At 48.8% G+C, this 13827-nt stretch overlaps 1 protein-coding gene across 1 annotated transcript in view; it reads left to right on the plus strand.

Annotated features, from left to right (window-relative positions):
- Nucleotides 1-13827, plus strand: part of LOC138961487 (FACT complex subunit SPT16-like) — a 43522-nt gene that overhangs the window by 13838 nt on the left and 15857 nt on the right. The window contains exon 15 of the mRNA XM_070333142.1: nucleotides 11335-11462. Within this exon, the coding sequence (XP_070189243.1) occupies nucleotides 11335-11462 (128 nt within the window). The remainder of the gene's footprint in view (nucleotides 1-11334; nucleotides 11463-13827) is intronic.

A 13827-nucleotide genomic window follows, 5' to 3' on the forward strand; every position in this document is an offset into this window, starting at 1 on the left:
GACCGTTTTTACCCCGCCATTCAGGCAGCATACGCCGATTTTGGGGGAGGCATGCTGGGTATTTTCGTGTTTCTATAACCCACCGAACTCTGACATGGATTACAGGATCTTTTCCGTGCGCACTTGGTCTTGTGCTTGCGTGTACACACGAAGGGGGGTTAAGTCACTAGCCCGTCTGAAAGGAGTCTTCAAATGGGGATAAATTTACAGAGTTTATGAACAAAAAATGTGAGAAATTAAGGTCAAGGCCTCCTGGCAGTCTTAAATCGGAGGGTCTTAAAAGGGGGGTTCCACTGTCTAGGGCCAAGACAATAACACTCCATCATCAAGGCTCTTCTCACAATCTAGAAGAGCCAAATCATTTCAATCACTGCAGTGAAGTTGTAAATTATAATTACATATTCTTACGCCGAATCACATAATTTGCATTGACCCACTTCGATGCTTAGGTTATGATAAAAGCTACCCCGTCTAGGTATAAGGGGAGCAACCCCAACTAAAAAAGTGACTGCACCAGAATGACTGACACCCTGGGTTACGTCCCATGTAGCCTACTACGTCATCAATGGTGCTGGTCACGTGATACCCCTTCAATCGACTACTATCACTCAAGGGTGACGGTTGTGTTCGCTTTTGCTCTGGCTGGTTTTGTGTCTACGGCACCCACCGGCCTCGGCCCCCGTCTACTTCTTGCTGGCTTGCAGCTGGTGAGATCGTTCATTTTTATTTCTTGTATGTTTTATTGTTTCTGCTGTGAATTTCGCATGTCCGTTGGACTCTGAAGTTTTCAGCAGTTGTTTGGCTTCCTCACGGTCGCCATTTGCATTAGCACGTTGTCTGGCTTCTGTTGTTTTAGCCGTGTTCGGTCTATTAACGCTGTCGTAGCTTGCTTTGTAGCTGCCGTCGGTAGCTTTTACGTACGTGCTTATCTATTTGCTTGCTTGCTTCTGAAATGTTTGTGTCTGTACGGACTTTATTATTTTCAGACTTGTGGCTTCCTCCTTGGTCGCCATTTTTAGCTAGCATGTTGTTGTTATGTTGATTTTTCGTCCGTACTCGGACGCTTAACTCTTCGTATAGCTAGTTGTTTAGCTGCCTTTGGTAGCTCCTAAACTGGTTTTAGCTGCCCTCTTTGCTGGCTTCTGAAAGGTTGGCGTCCTTTCGGACTTTGCTAGTTTCAGTTGTTTGATTATTTTTCTCTCGGTGCTTACATGGCCGTTAATGAGAATTAGAGGGAGCTAAGGCCGAGGGTTAGAGCTTGGGCCCTGCTAAGCTCTATCCCTCAGCAGCCTCTTATTTTGAAGAACTCCGTTGTTGTTCATGTTGGCACAATTTTAGGCAATTTTTTACGTTGTTCTGTGCCGTTTTTTATGTTACGGACGATTGGCCGTCTGGCTCTCTGCCGTCCGTTTTGGCCTCTAAGGCTGTCGTTTTACGTCTGTTTCGGCTCCAGAGTCTAGGGCTCTGGGGTCTGCACTTATCTTTTGCTTATTTCCAGAAATAGATTCCCTCGTTCGCGAGGTTTGCCGCGGCGGACTTCGTCGCCAGCTCTGCCCCCCGCCTGGGGGTTAGGCGACGTTCTCTCCTTCAGACTCTGGGTCTTCTCCGGACCAGGCTGCTGTCCACCGCGATGTTTCTGGACGGTCCCTTGGGGATCTTCTTCTCCTCTTCCTGGCCGGCATTTGTTGCCTTCCGCTTGCGGTAGCGCAACAGTGCATGTCCCTCCGGGGATCCGGCCACTTCAAGGTTGGTGTCTGCAGCGGCCGTTTACGGCAGCTGCACTTCCGGTTTCCGGAATCGGATGTTCTCCTGCTAGTGAGCGACTTGCGTTCACGTCGGGTCAGAACCTCTCCGTACTCCAGCAGTCGGTTCCGACAGCTGGGCTTCCTGCTTTGGCAGGAAGTAGGGGTTCACCGTCTAGTGAGCGACTTGCGTTCACGTCCGGACCGAACCCCGCCTTACACCAGCAGTTGTACGCGACAGCTGGGCTTCCGGCTCCGGCCGGAAGCAGTGGTTCTTCCGCTCGTGCGCAGCCTGCTGTCACGTCCGGTGCGTCCCACATCTTACGTCAGCAGTCGTCCGCGACAGCTGCTTCCGGCTCAGGCCGGAAGTAAAAGGCTCACTGGCTAGTGTTCGGACTACGTTCACGGCCGGTTTGAGCCTTGCCTTACGTCAGCAGTCGTCCGCGGCAGCTGCGCTTCCGGTTCCGGCCGGAAGTGTAGGTTCACCGGTAGTGCACAGGCTGCTGTCACGTCCGGTTTGGGCCTTACCCTACGTCAGCAGTCGTCAGCGTCAGCTGGGCTTCCGGTTCCGGCCGGAAGTGTAGGTTCACTGGTTAGTGCTCAGGTTGCTGTCACTTCTGGTTCGAGCCTTTACCTACTTCAGCAGTCGTCCGCGACAGCGCCGCTTCCGGTTACGGCCGGAAGCGTAGGCTGTGCTTCCAGTTCCGGCTGGAAGTATCGGTTCACTGGTTAGTGCACAGGCTACTGGCACGTTCAGTTCGAACCTTGCCTTACGGCGGTGGTCGTACGCGACCTCTGCGCTTCTGGCTGCGGACGGAAGTGTGAGCTCACCGGTTAGTGCACAGGCTGCTGTCACTTCTGGTTCGAGCTTGCCCTACTTCAGCAGTCGTCCGCGACAGCTTTGCGTCTGGTTCCGGCTGGAAGCGTAGGTTCACTGGTTAGTGCACAGACTATGGTCACGTTCGGTTTGAACCTTGCCTTATGTCGGCGATCGTACGCGACCTCTGCGCTTCTGGCTCCGGCCGGAAGTGGGGGCTCACTGGATAGTGGACCTGCTATGGTCCCATCTGGTTTGAGTCTGGTTTTTTCGTCAGCAGTGCCCTTTGGGCTTGCAGGCTCCCTGCCTCAGGCGGATTAGCAGCTACCACACACTTCGGTAGTGGGTTCTGCCGTTCTCCTCACTTCCTGTGCCTTTGGTCTTCGACGCCTCTCATCCTCCTCTTAGTCAGGGGTGAAGTTTGGCCGTTGACCTGCAGGAAAGGGGCTTCAGGCTCCGGCCTTCCCAGCTTCGGGACATTAGCGGCTCAGAGGAGGTTGCCTTTGCCCAAGATGTCCCGGAATTTGCTGTCGTCTTTTGCCCCTCTGCGTGCACCTTTGCCGGTCACGCCGGAACTTCTTCTTTGGGGAACGTTTCGAGTCCCCTGCTCTCTGAGCAGACTCTCTTCCCCTCTGAGGAAGTGGGCAGACAGCTTTTGGAACTTGCTTCCATCTCGGAGACACTCCTTTACGGAGTTCTTTGCGCCCTTTACACTCATTTAAGAGCAGGACGCAGGGGATGCTTTCTCCACCTTTGCTAGGGCGATTTTAGAACGGAGAAGGCCTTCCTCTCTGCACAATGCCCATACGGTCATGTACAGACGGGACTTGTTCCTCGCCCATTCCTAGTTTGTGAGGAATCAATGAGACACCCTTAGTTCTTCACCCTTGGTGGATGGGTCTCTCTTCGGCCTCCTGGCCTCTAAGGCCTCCTGGCCTTCTAGTCCTCCTGGTCTCTGAAGCCTCCTGGTCTCTTAGGCCTCCTGGCCCCCAGGCCTCCTGGCCTCTAAGGCCTCCAAGGCCTCCTGGCCTCCAAGGCCTCCAAGCCTCCTAGGCCTCCTGGCCTCTAAGGTCTCCTGGCTTCCAAGGCCTCCTGGCCTCTAAGGCCTCCTGGTCTCCAAGGCCTCCTGGCCTCCAAGGCCTCCTGGCCTCTTAGGCCTCCTGGCCTCTAAGGTCTCCTGGCTTCCAAGGCCTCCTGGCCTCTAAGGTCTCCTGGCTTCCAAGGCCTCCTGGCCTCTAAGGCCTCCTGGCCTCCAAGGCCTCCATGGCCTCCAAGGCCTTCGGGCCTCTAAGGCCTCCTGGCCTCTAAGGTCTCCTGGCTTCCAAGGCCTCCCTGGCCTCCTGGCCTCCAAGGAGATAAAGATTTGTAGGGACCTTCAGGTCTCTTCTTTTGCTCTTCAAGCTTTGAAGCAGCAAAACGGGCTCTACCTAAGCAGACTCAGCTTTTTCAGGCTAAGTCCTCAGCTCAGGTTTATCCGGAGAGGTTCTTCCTTTCACAGACGTCTTAGTCTGTGTTTTTTTTGGGAACAACAGCCGGCATTAGGGCATCCGGGGTTTTTTATCCTCGGCTGGTACAACAGCCATTTCTTCCGTTGGTGGTGGTGGTTGTTGTTTGCTCTTTTGGACTCGGTCCTTGTGGGTCTTTCGCCGATTTAGACTCTGTCTTTCTCTAGCGATCGGACTTGTTCTGGTGTTTCGTCCAAACTTAAGGTTTACTTGAGTTGGCCTCGGAAGTTACATTCAGATTTTACTGAGTTTGCATTGGTTTTAGCAATGCATGGTGAGGGGTCATTCTTGTGGCCTATCACTTTTCTCAGCTTTATTGGCTAACCCTCCCCTTTCGGTGGAGGTCTAGTTAATTTCCTGGTTTCTTGGTGCGGGCTTTCAGCCCAGCATCTTTGATGGCAGGTCTACGGGCGTTCCGGCTCTCAGCCTTAGCTCGTGTAATAGTCTCCTGCCTGGCATGGGCGACTACGGTCTCCGTGTCTCTAGAATTTGTGTCTTCCTCTTCTCCCTCATCCTGCCATGAGGCGAGTCGGGTCGACTTCCGGTGGGGTGGGTTGCCTGTTAAGGTCACCCTTCTACCACTTGCATCTATTACGGACTCTTGCCTGTTGTGTTCCGTGTCTGATTCTCGGTTCTGAGGTATCAGACGTGTTTGGTTTTTCAGCCAGACTCAGGAATTTTCTGGGCTCGGTCGGCCGCGAAATTTACTTCGGGCCCTTCTTCTTGAGAACTCTCGTTCAGGGAGTCTTAAGGCTGGTTAGCTTCACAGTTTTCTGTTTTTCCTTTCCAGTCTCGTTTCTGTTTTGGGTTTTTGATTTTCTTTCATTTACCTACAAGCAGACTGCTTTGTGATCACTCTGACTTTAGTCTTTTCGGTTAGAGTCACCGGTCACATCAGGCTTTGGCCACCGCGTTCTCCGCTCTGCTGGCGGCTTACACTTTTCGTAGGCCGCTTCTTCCTCTGTTTACCTCCCTCTGTGCTTCTGCATGGACTGGTAGTGGACTTCTGGTGACCGTCTCTTCTGAGTTGTTTCTTTGAGTTTGACTCTGGTTTTTTGTACTCAGACGTCTCTCTCTCTTTCTAGGAAACAGGTCACTCCTCTCTGGAGCTGACCGTTATCTCTCCGGCCTTTCGGGCCTCTCTCCATGCCAAGGTTTTTTCTTTGGCATGATTGTCTTACGGTCCTGGGGAAGGTTGGTGCTTTTCATTTATGATCGGTCAACCTTACGCTTAGTCGTTTCCAGGGTTTTTGGCATTTCCTTCCAATAGTAAGGGGGGGGGGGGGGGCAGCTTGTCTGTCCCTCTACTCGGCTCGGGTTATTCAAGACTTGAGCCCCTTTCTGGGCTGTTTTTTATGGTTCAGGAGATGGGAAGAAGTGCTGAGCACAGCTTACGGGCTCTCTGATGCTGTCTTTCGCATTTTTTGCCTGAGCGGCATTGCGACTGTCATTTAGGTTGGTTCTCGGTCCTCGTTCTGTCTTTTGGCAGTGGGCCAGTTCCTGGCAAGGGTTTTAGAGTGAGCTAGATGTTTTCTTTCTCACCGGCTCTTTCCCTGATGTTTGGCAGTGGGCCAGTTTTTTGGCGAGGGATTCTCTTCCCCTCCGCCTTGGCGTAGCTATCGGCTATCTTTCCCCTAGGTTCAGCCCGAGCTCTTTTTCCAGGGCCTGGGCCTCCTCCTCGGCCGTTTTACGGTCTGGGAGGTTGGATGATGTCCTGCACACAGCTTACTGGTGCTCGGCTTTTGTCTTTATCAGTTTAATAGGGAGACATTGCTGCCTTGGGCCTCTTCCTTGGCCGTCTTGCGGTCCCACAGAATGAGCGAAGTTTTGAATACAGCTTATTGGCGATCAGGCGATGTATTCATCAGCTTTTATCTGAGAGACATTGCTTCGCTCTGTAACGATGGATCAAGGTCCCTGCCTGCCTTGGTGGCAGCGGGCCAGTGCATTTCCAGAAATTGATGGTGAGTTTGAACTTTTTTGATCTTACCCACCGCCTGGTTGGAGTTATCTGCAAATTATGTGATTCGGCGTAAGAATATGTAATTATAATCGAAAATTTTTATCTAAATTTTGATTTGATTAATATACTTACCCGAATCACATAAGTAATTCCCTCCCGCCTGCCCCGCTCGATATTTTTAGTATGCTATTAGTCGATTGAAGGGGTATCACGTGACCAGCACCATTGATGACGTAGTAGGCTACATGGGACGTAACCCAGGGTGTCAGTCATTCTGGTGCAGTCACTTTTTTAGTTGGGGTTGCTCCCCTTATACCTAGACGGGGTAGCTTTTATCATAACCTAAGCATCGAAGTGGGTCAATGCAAATTATGTGATTCGGGTAAGTATATTAATCAAATCAAAATTTAGATAAAAATTTTCGAATGTTCAGCATCAGAAGATCACATGTGGAGCTGCCTTCCTTTGCCCATTGCCGATGTTCCTGATTGATACAAAGGATAGAAGTTTTGTTTTAATAGACATTTATTTTTAGGGATGCAAAATAAGTTGTTACTGCAGAGACCTGTGAGTTAAGTGGTCAGGATCATGTCCTTAATAATGCTTGCTTATCTGGTAATGATGGGCAAGTTTCGCTTGTGGACAAAAGAAAAGCAGCTTACGGATCTCAAGGCCTTTCTCACTTTACAGAGGAGCCAGAACATTTCTAAAGCTACAGTTAATTCCAAGACAAAGTATCTTGAATCCTTCGACTCTGCACAGAGTATAGGGCCAAGAAAATAACACTCCTTCATCTTTAGGCTTGCCTGCTAGCAAGGCCTTTCTCACACTATCGAAGAGCCAGATCATTTCTAAAGCTGCAGTGAACTCCAAGACAAAGTGTCTTGAAGCCTTTGACTGCAAAAATAACTCTGTTGCGATGATAACCTAAAAAGGTTCCTGCAATGTATTGATCCTGATCGGTACGGATCTCAAGGCCTTTCTCACATTATAGAGGAGCCAGAGCATTTTTGAAGTGTCTTGAATCCTTTGACTCTACAAAGAGTATTGGGCCAAGAAAATAACTCCATCATCTTTAGGCTTGCCGCTATCAGCAGAGATCTCAAGGCTTTTCTCACTCTATAGACATGTAAAGAATGTTTTCAGTTAAGTAGTCAGGATCATGTCCATATTAATGCTTGCTTATCTGTTGGTGATGGGTAAGTTTCGCTTATGGACAAAAGAAAAGCAGCTTACAGATCTCAAGGCTTTTCTCACATTATAGAGGAGCCAGAGCATTTGAAGAGCTACAGTGAAGTCCAAGACAAAGTTTCTTGAATCCTACAACTGCACAAACTATAGGGTCAAGAAAATAACACTTCATCACCTATAAGCTTGCCGCTAACAGTAGAGAACTCGAGGCTTTACTGACATTTATTCCCGCAGTGGGGCACTGCGGTTATGAAATTAAAGGCCCCTCCTGTTTTTGGAACCGCAGGAGCTTTCTAGTTTGCTGTTAGGTAGATTTTTGGTTCCTCTTTCCTGTCATGCTCTCTTTTTCTTCATGAATTCTTTTCTTTTTTCTGCCTTCTTGCTCATTCACCTGTATTTTTTCCAAAAATCTCTTCTCTTGCCGCTTGTCTCGCGATTCATGTATAGTTTAATCTGTTAGTGTTCTGATGTAAGTCCAGCAGTAGATAGGTTAAGCCTATTTTAACATACTGGAAACTGGTAATCTTCCAGTAGGTATTAATTTAGTTTTACTAAAGCCTGCTGGGACACAAGTAATGGGTTAGTGCATTTGTAAACAGGAATCGCTTGACAAGTGGCCCCCTTCATCCCCCCCCCCCCCCTTCCTCGTCCTGATATGGCTCTGCGTAGTCGGCTGGACGTTAAGCAACAAATAAACAAACAAACAAACTGACATTTATGAAGAGCCAGGACACTTCAAAAGCTGCAGTGACGTCCAAGACAAAGTGTCTTGAATCCGGTTACTTTGCACAGAGTATTGGCCAAGAAAAGAACACTATCATCTTTAGGCTTGCCACTAGCAGTAGAGATCTCAAGGCTTTTCTCACACTATAGACATGTGAAGAATGTTTTCAGTTAAGTAATCAGGAACCTGTCCATGATAATGCTTCCTTATCTGGTAGTGATGGGCAAGTTTCGCTTATGGACAAAATAAAAGCAGCTTACGGATCTCAAGGCCTTTCTCAGATTATAGAGGAGCCAGAGCATTTCTAAAGCTACAGTTAAGTTCGAGACAAAGTGTTTTGAATATGTTTTATTTGCACAGAGTATGGAGCAAAGAGAATGACACTGTCCTCTTTAGACTTGCTGCTAGCAGTGAACAGTAGAACCTCTGTATGAAGACCCTCCAATATGACCTGGGAACCCATACGATTTCGCCGTATTTTGTACGCATGATTGTCGAGAATACGCTCAGTACGGTCAGTGGGAAAAAAATACGACGAGAAAAATTCCTAGACTACTTTTTTTCACAAGCCCATCTTGAAGCCGATCCAGTATTTTGGCACATGATTACGTCACTATATTAGCCGCTGTCGAAAAAAATATAATCGGATCGTGTCAATCAATCAAAACAACCAGGCAAACGAAAGTACGGTATTTGGCGAAATCGGCTCCGAGAATAAACAAGTGAAACAAAGAAGAAAAGTGAAAAAGTTTGAAGAAAAATATCACACACACACAATTTGTAACCAACACACACATGTAGTCCCGCCCGGAATAAGCTTTTTTGAGATGATTTGCGCACATTTCGAGCAGACGAAAACACAACATGGCGACTCTCGCTCCTCCAACTATCGCGAGACACAAAAAAACGAAATCTCGCGCGCGCGAGATCCTGATACATCCGGTGTTTCTCTGTACGCTTGTCACGACGACTTGTTGACAAACGAAGATTCGCGAATGAAAGAGAAAAACGCCGAGTCTTGAGTAGAGAGCTAATAAAGTACCGGTAATCGCTAATCGAGCGAAATGAAAATCCGTGGCGACTTCCATTAGGTGAATGCTATTCAAGTTTAGGTAACGTTTTAGCCGCATCTTTTTATAAGCCGCAATGCGATTTTTGACTCACATGCGAAGCAAAAGTGAGTCTATGTACTCACCCGAGTCGTCCGTCCGGACGTCCGGAAAACTTTAACGTTGGATATTTCTTGGACACTATTCAGTCTATCAGTACCAAATTTGGCAAGATGGTGTATGATGACAAGGCCCCAAAAAACATACATAGCATCTTGACCTTGCTTCAAGGTCAAGGTCGCAGGGGCCATAAATGTTGCCTAAAAAACAGCTATTTTTCACATTTTTCCCATTTTCTCTGAAGTTTTTGAGATTCAATACCTCACCTATATATGATACTAGAATGAATACCCGCTTCGCCGGGTAGTCGGCTTCGCCGGGAAGAAGTACTTAGAGCCGTACGCCGGCTTTGCCGGGTCCGAACAATGGACCCGCCAAGCTTAGGTCCCTCTCAGATTCGTGGAATGGGAACAGCACGAAAATGATTCAGTGGCCATAATGCCATTCCTGACCATATCGAGTCCCATCCTTGTCGACGAATGTAACCGTGTTAATCACCTTTGGAGGCGAACTCCACTCAAACAGGATTGAGCAATTTAGAGCTTATCTGTAAGCCCTTTTGAACTGTTATGGCTTCTCAAAGGAAGGCCAGTACATACAAATACACAAAAGCCGCCAGACCACATCACAAACAGAACTGAACAATCCCCAGGTGTTGCTCACATAGAGAGACACACACACACACACACACAAACACAGAGAAGCCGTATCTATAGAGAGATAGATGACAGTGTATTTTTCGCGTGGCTATAAATTGATTCGACCTTTGCACTTTTACAGTGAGGATAATTTACGGGTCCAATTTACGTTCTGGACACTGCGGTGACCTTCTAAAAATAGTAACAGAACGCCGGGAATATCCGAAGATGCCCCATAGTGCACCATACGAAGGAAGGGAGGTAAACGCTGAAAACCTGGAGAAAATGAGAAGATAAGGAAGAGTTACTTATAATGGTGAAATGAACACAAAAACCAAAATCGGTTCAGCGCTGCGCGCTGAGAGCACGTGTTGAAATATCTCATCGATGATATTGTGTCCGGGGTGTAGCTGAATACGGTGTCCAAATTTGAAAAAGATCCACCGAGAACTTTGGCTTTGGTGTGTCGGTATGGGGGCCCGGGTAGCTGAGGTGGAACCAAAATAGCTGAGGTGGAACCAAAATCGGTTCAGCGCTGCGCGCTGAGAGCACGTGTTGAAATATCGACCAGGTTGTGTCCTGTCCCGGGTCTACCTGAATATGCCCACCAAATTTGAAGCAGATCCATCGAGCACTTTGGCCGTGCATCGCGAACTCACACACAGATACACACACAGACACACAGACACAAGTCGTATATATATATAGATATAGGGCAAAGTAAGCCCCATCTTTTGATACCAGTTTGGTTTACCTTGCTTCAAGGTCAAGGTCACAGGAGCTCTTCAAAGTTGGATTGTATACATATTTTGAAGTGACCTTGACCCTGAACTATGGAATATAACTGTTTCAAACTTAAAAATTATGTGGGGCACATGTTATGCTTTCATCATGAGACACATTTGGTTACATATGATCATGGTCAAGGTCACTTTGACCCTTATGAAATGTGACCAAAATAAGGTAGTGAACCACTAAAAGTGACCATATTTCATGGTAGAAAGAGACAATAAGCACCATTGTACTTCCTATGTCTTGAATTAACAGCTTTGTGTTGCATGACCTAGGGTCAAGGTCACTTGTATTTTGGTAGGAAAAATGTGTAAAGCAGTTCTTAGTGTATGATGTCATTGCTAGGTTTAGTTATTTGACCTTGACCCTGAAGGTCAAGGTCATGTAAAGGTCAAGGTCAAGCATGTGAGTCGTATGGGCTTTGCCCTTCTTGTTTTTTTAAAGTCGCGGCTTGTAGTCCGTCAAATACGGTACAGTTTTTGTCAGTAAAAATTGAAAAAAGCATTTGTCTTAAATGTATAGGTAAACTTAATTAACTGTGCGACGGACGCGCATGAGGCATGTTTTAATCATGGATGTGCAAACGCTGTGTGGAGTACGCTCATTTTTTTGAAAATACACCAAGTTTGTTTGAGAATACTTAAAGTGCAAAACAGGGGTTCCCAGGTCTGTGAGACCTTGTTTTCTTCATAGTGTTGCTAAATTTACCTCCATTTCAAGACTCTCTCTCTCTAAAGACTTACATTTCTTAGATTTGAAAAAAAGTATCACTGTATGTTGTTTTTGCACACAGAACATCAGCCAGTCTGTGGAAGGAGACTACACATACCTGCGTATCAACTTTTTCCACCCTGGTGCTACCCTGGGGAAGACTGACGGCACCACCTACCCCAATGCCGATCTTCACTTCTTGAAGGAAATGTGAGTGGCAATATTCATATTTAACCCAGGTTGAGCTTCATTGTCACACGGAATGAATTTCACAGTGTTGACTCTTCCGTCAGTATGGGACGTCACTTCTAGGGGGCTTTATCTGGAGCACACTGAGTCTTAAATATACCTGTCCATGATAGATATCTAGGAGAGTTTTAAGGTTCAGACAAGGGATAGTACTTAGCTGCTTAAGTTGTCTTTTGTCAGTGGCTCTTCCAGTGCTTGATATTCCTGGGCTGTGTACAGTAGAACCCCCTGTTTACGACTTTGGAAAAACCTTGAAAATTAGGTCGTAAAAAGGGGGGGGGGGGGGGGGGGGGATCTTAGAAAGGGGGTTTGAGTTTTTGGCCGGTCGGTCATGAACTTGGTTGCAGTGTATGAACTGTCATGTTTACACACAATTGCAGTTTACTGTCATATCAAAACACACACACACACACACACACACACACACACACACACACACACACACACACACACACACACACAAACACATTCAATCACATATTCTTACCTCAACTCACATAAATGGCATTAACTTCAGTTCATTGCTAAGATATTGAAGTAGTACTCGACCCTGGTAAGGGGGGAAGTAACTCCCTAAGAAAAACAATCCGTAGTCAAGGACGGGAGTCACCTCCCCTACCGGTAACCCGCACATGCGCGGACCTGCTACCGGCCTTCATTCCACCCACTTCAACACTACTGCACAGACGTGTTGTTGTACTCCGGCATATTTTTTGCCTTGGCCTTCGTGGAAGGCCATTTGACCCTGGTTTTTGCGTTGCTATCTTTAGGTAAGATCGTTTCAATCTCTTCGCTGCTTTCGTTCGAGTATTTTCGTTCGTTTGAGTATTTTCGCTGTTGTAATTCATCTCCACGTGCGCGTGTTCGATATTGCAAATGGCGGACAAAAACTCAAAAAGCAAGGGCAAACTTGTTTCCCTACTCTCTTCACCGGGAAAAGAGAAGGATAAAGACAAGCCCAAGTCTAAATCAAAGGCGCGTGCCTCTGTGTCTTCTTCACAGCCTACTTCTTTAATTCTGGTCACTGACCCGGCGACTAAGAAGACAGAACGGGTGTCGCTCAACTCTACGTCACCGTCACCGGTTTTCCCTACGCGGGAACGTTCTACTTCTCCTCTCTCGCGCTCGCAGACGCCACGGTCTAGCGAGTCCGTGTCGCGGGAAGAAATTCTGGCTATGTTTGCAACTCTGAAACATGATCTAGTTGCCTTGCATTCGGCTGAAAGGCCTGTCGCTCCCCTCCCGCCTGGCGTGGGGGGGGTGGCTTCTCTTTCTAGGCTGCGGCCGTCCGCGACGATCACGTCGGCTGATCTCGGGCCGGATTTTTCTGGTTCGGTCGCGGATTCCCCTGCCTTTTCAGGGGGGTTCGCGTCCTTAGCGCCGCCCGGTTCCAGCGCTTCGGCGTTGGGCGGCGTTTGTGGGAGTCCCCATCTTTTTGGGGGCTCACACTTGCCTGCGGGCCCGGGTTACGCTCTGGCGTCGCCGGGTTCGCAGACGGCTCCTCCCCGGCAGTACACCGTCCATCACGTGGCGGGTGCGCTAGGGAGCGGCGTAGCGCGCCAGCCTGCCCCCCTGGGATCAGTTTCGGCTGTCCCGGCCTCTGGGGGGCAGGCAGCAGCGTCTTGTTTGCCCAGCTCTGGCCTACAAGATTCTGTCGGCGGTCATCGACCTGTAGCTCTTGGTTCGGCTGCCGCCGTTCCTGGTTGGAGTTCGCAGGGGGTAGGCTCCTCTGGTTGCCCCTCGGGGCTTCCGGTCGGGCCTGCCCGCGGATTGTCGTCCTCGACTTCCGGTTGTGCTGTGGCAGGCACTTCCGGTGGAGGACAGCGGGCTAGTGGTTCCGGTGGCAGTGTCCCTGCTATCCCGTCCCTGGTTACGCATCGACTTCCGGCCCCGACTTCCGGTTCCGCCGCGGCGGTTCCGGTTGTCGGCGGTGCTGTTGGTGGACAGTTTGCGGCGCTTCCGTCTATTGTTCAACCGACTCTAGCCACTTCCGCTTCCGTGGACGGGTGGGTTTCCGGTTTGCCGGACCCTCCTTCTGATGGAGATCAGGAAGGTTTTGGAGAGGAACAGGAAGGGGATGAGGATTGCTCTGAATCTGCTACCCCCTTACGGATTCCCAATAAACTGGGCCCTACTCTGGAGTTGGCTGCGGAGATAACCTCACGGTATTTCCCTGAGGGTGTCTCCGCCGATTCTACTGTGGTCGCACCCCCTCCTTCTGCTTTGGCAGATTTTGCGGGCGCGGGGGACACGAAGGTGAAGTTCCGGTTCATGGAATCTCCTTCCGTCCCTTTTGTGATGGCTCAGGTGTTGGCGGACGCTAACA

Source organism: Littorina saxatilis, linkage group LG1, assembly GCF_037325665.1.
Source record: "Littorina saxatilis isolate snail1 linkage group LG1, US_GU_Lsax_2.0, whole genome shotgun sequence".
In the NCBI taxonomy this organism is placed as follows: domain Eukaryota; kingdom Metazoa; phylum Mollusca; class Gastropoda; order Littorinimorpha; family Littorinidae; genus Littorina; species Littorina saxatilis.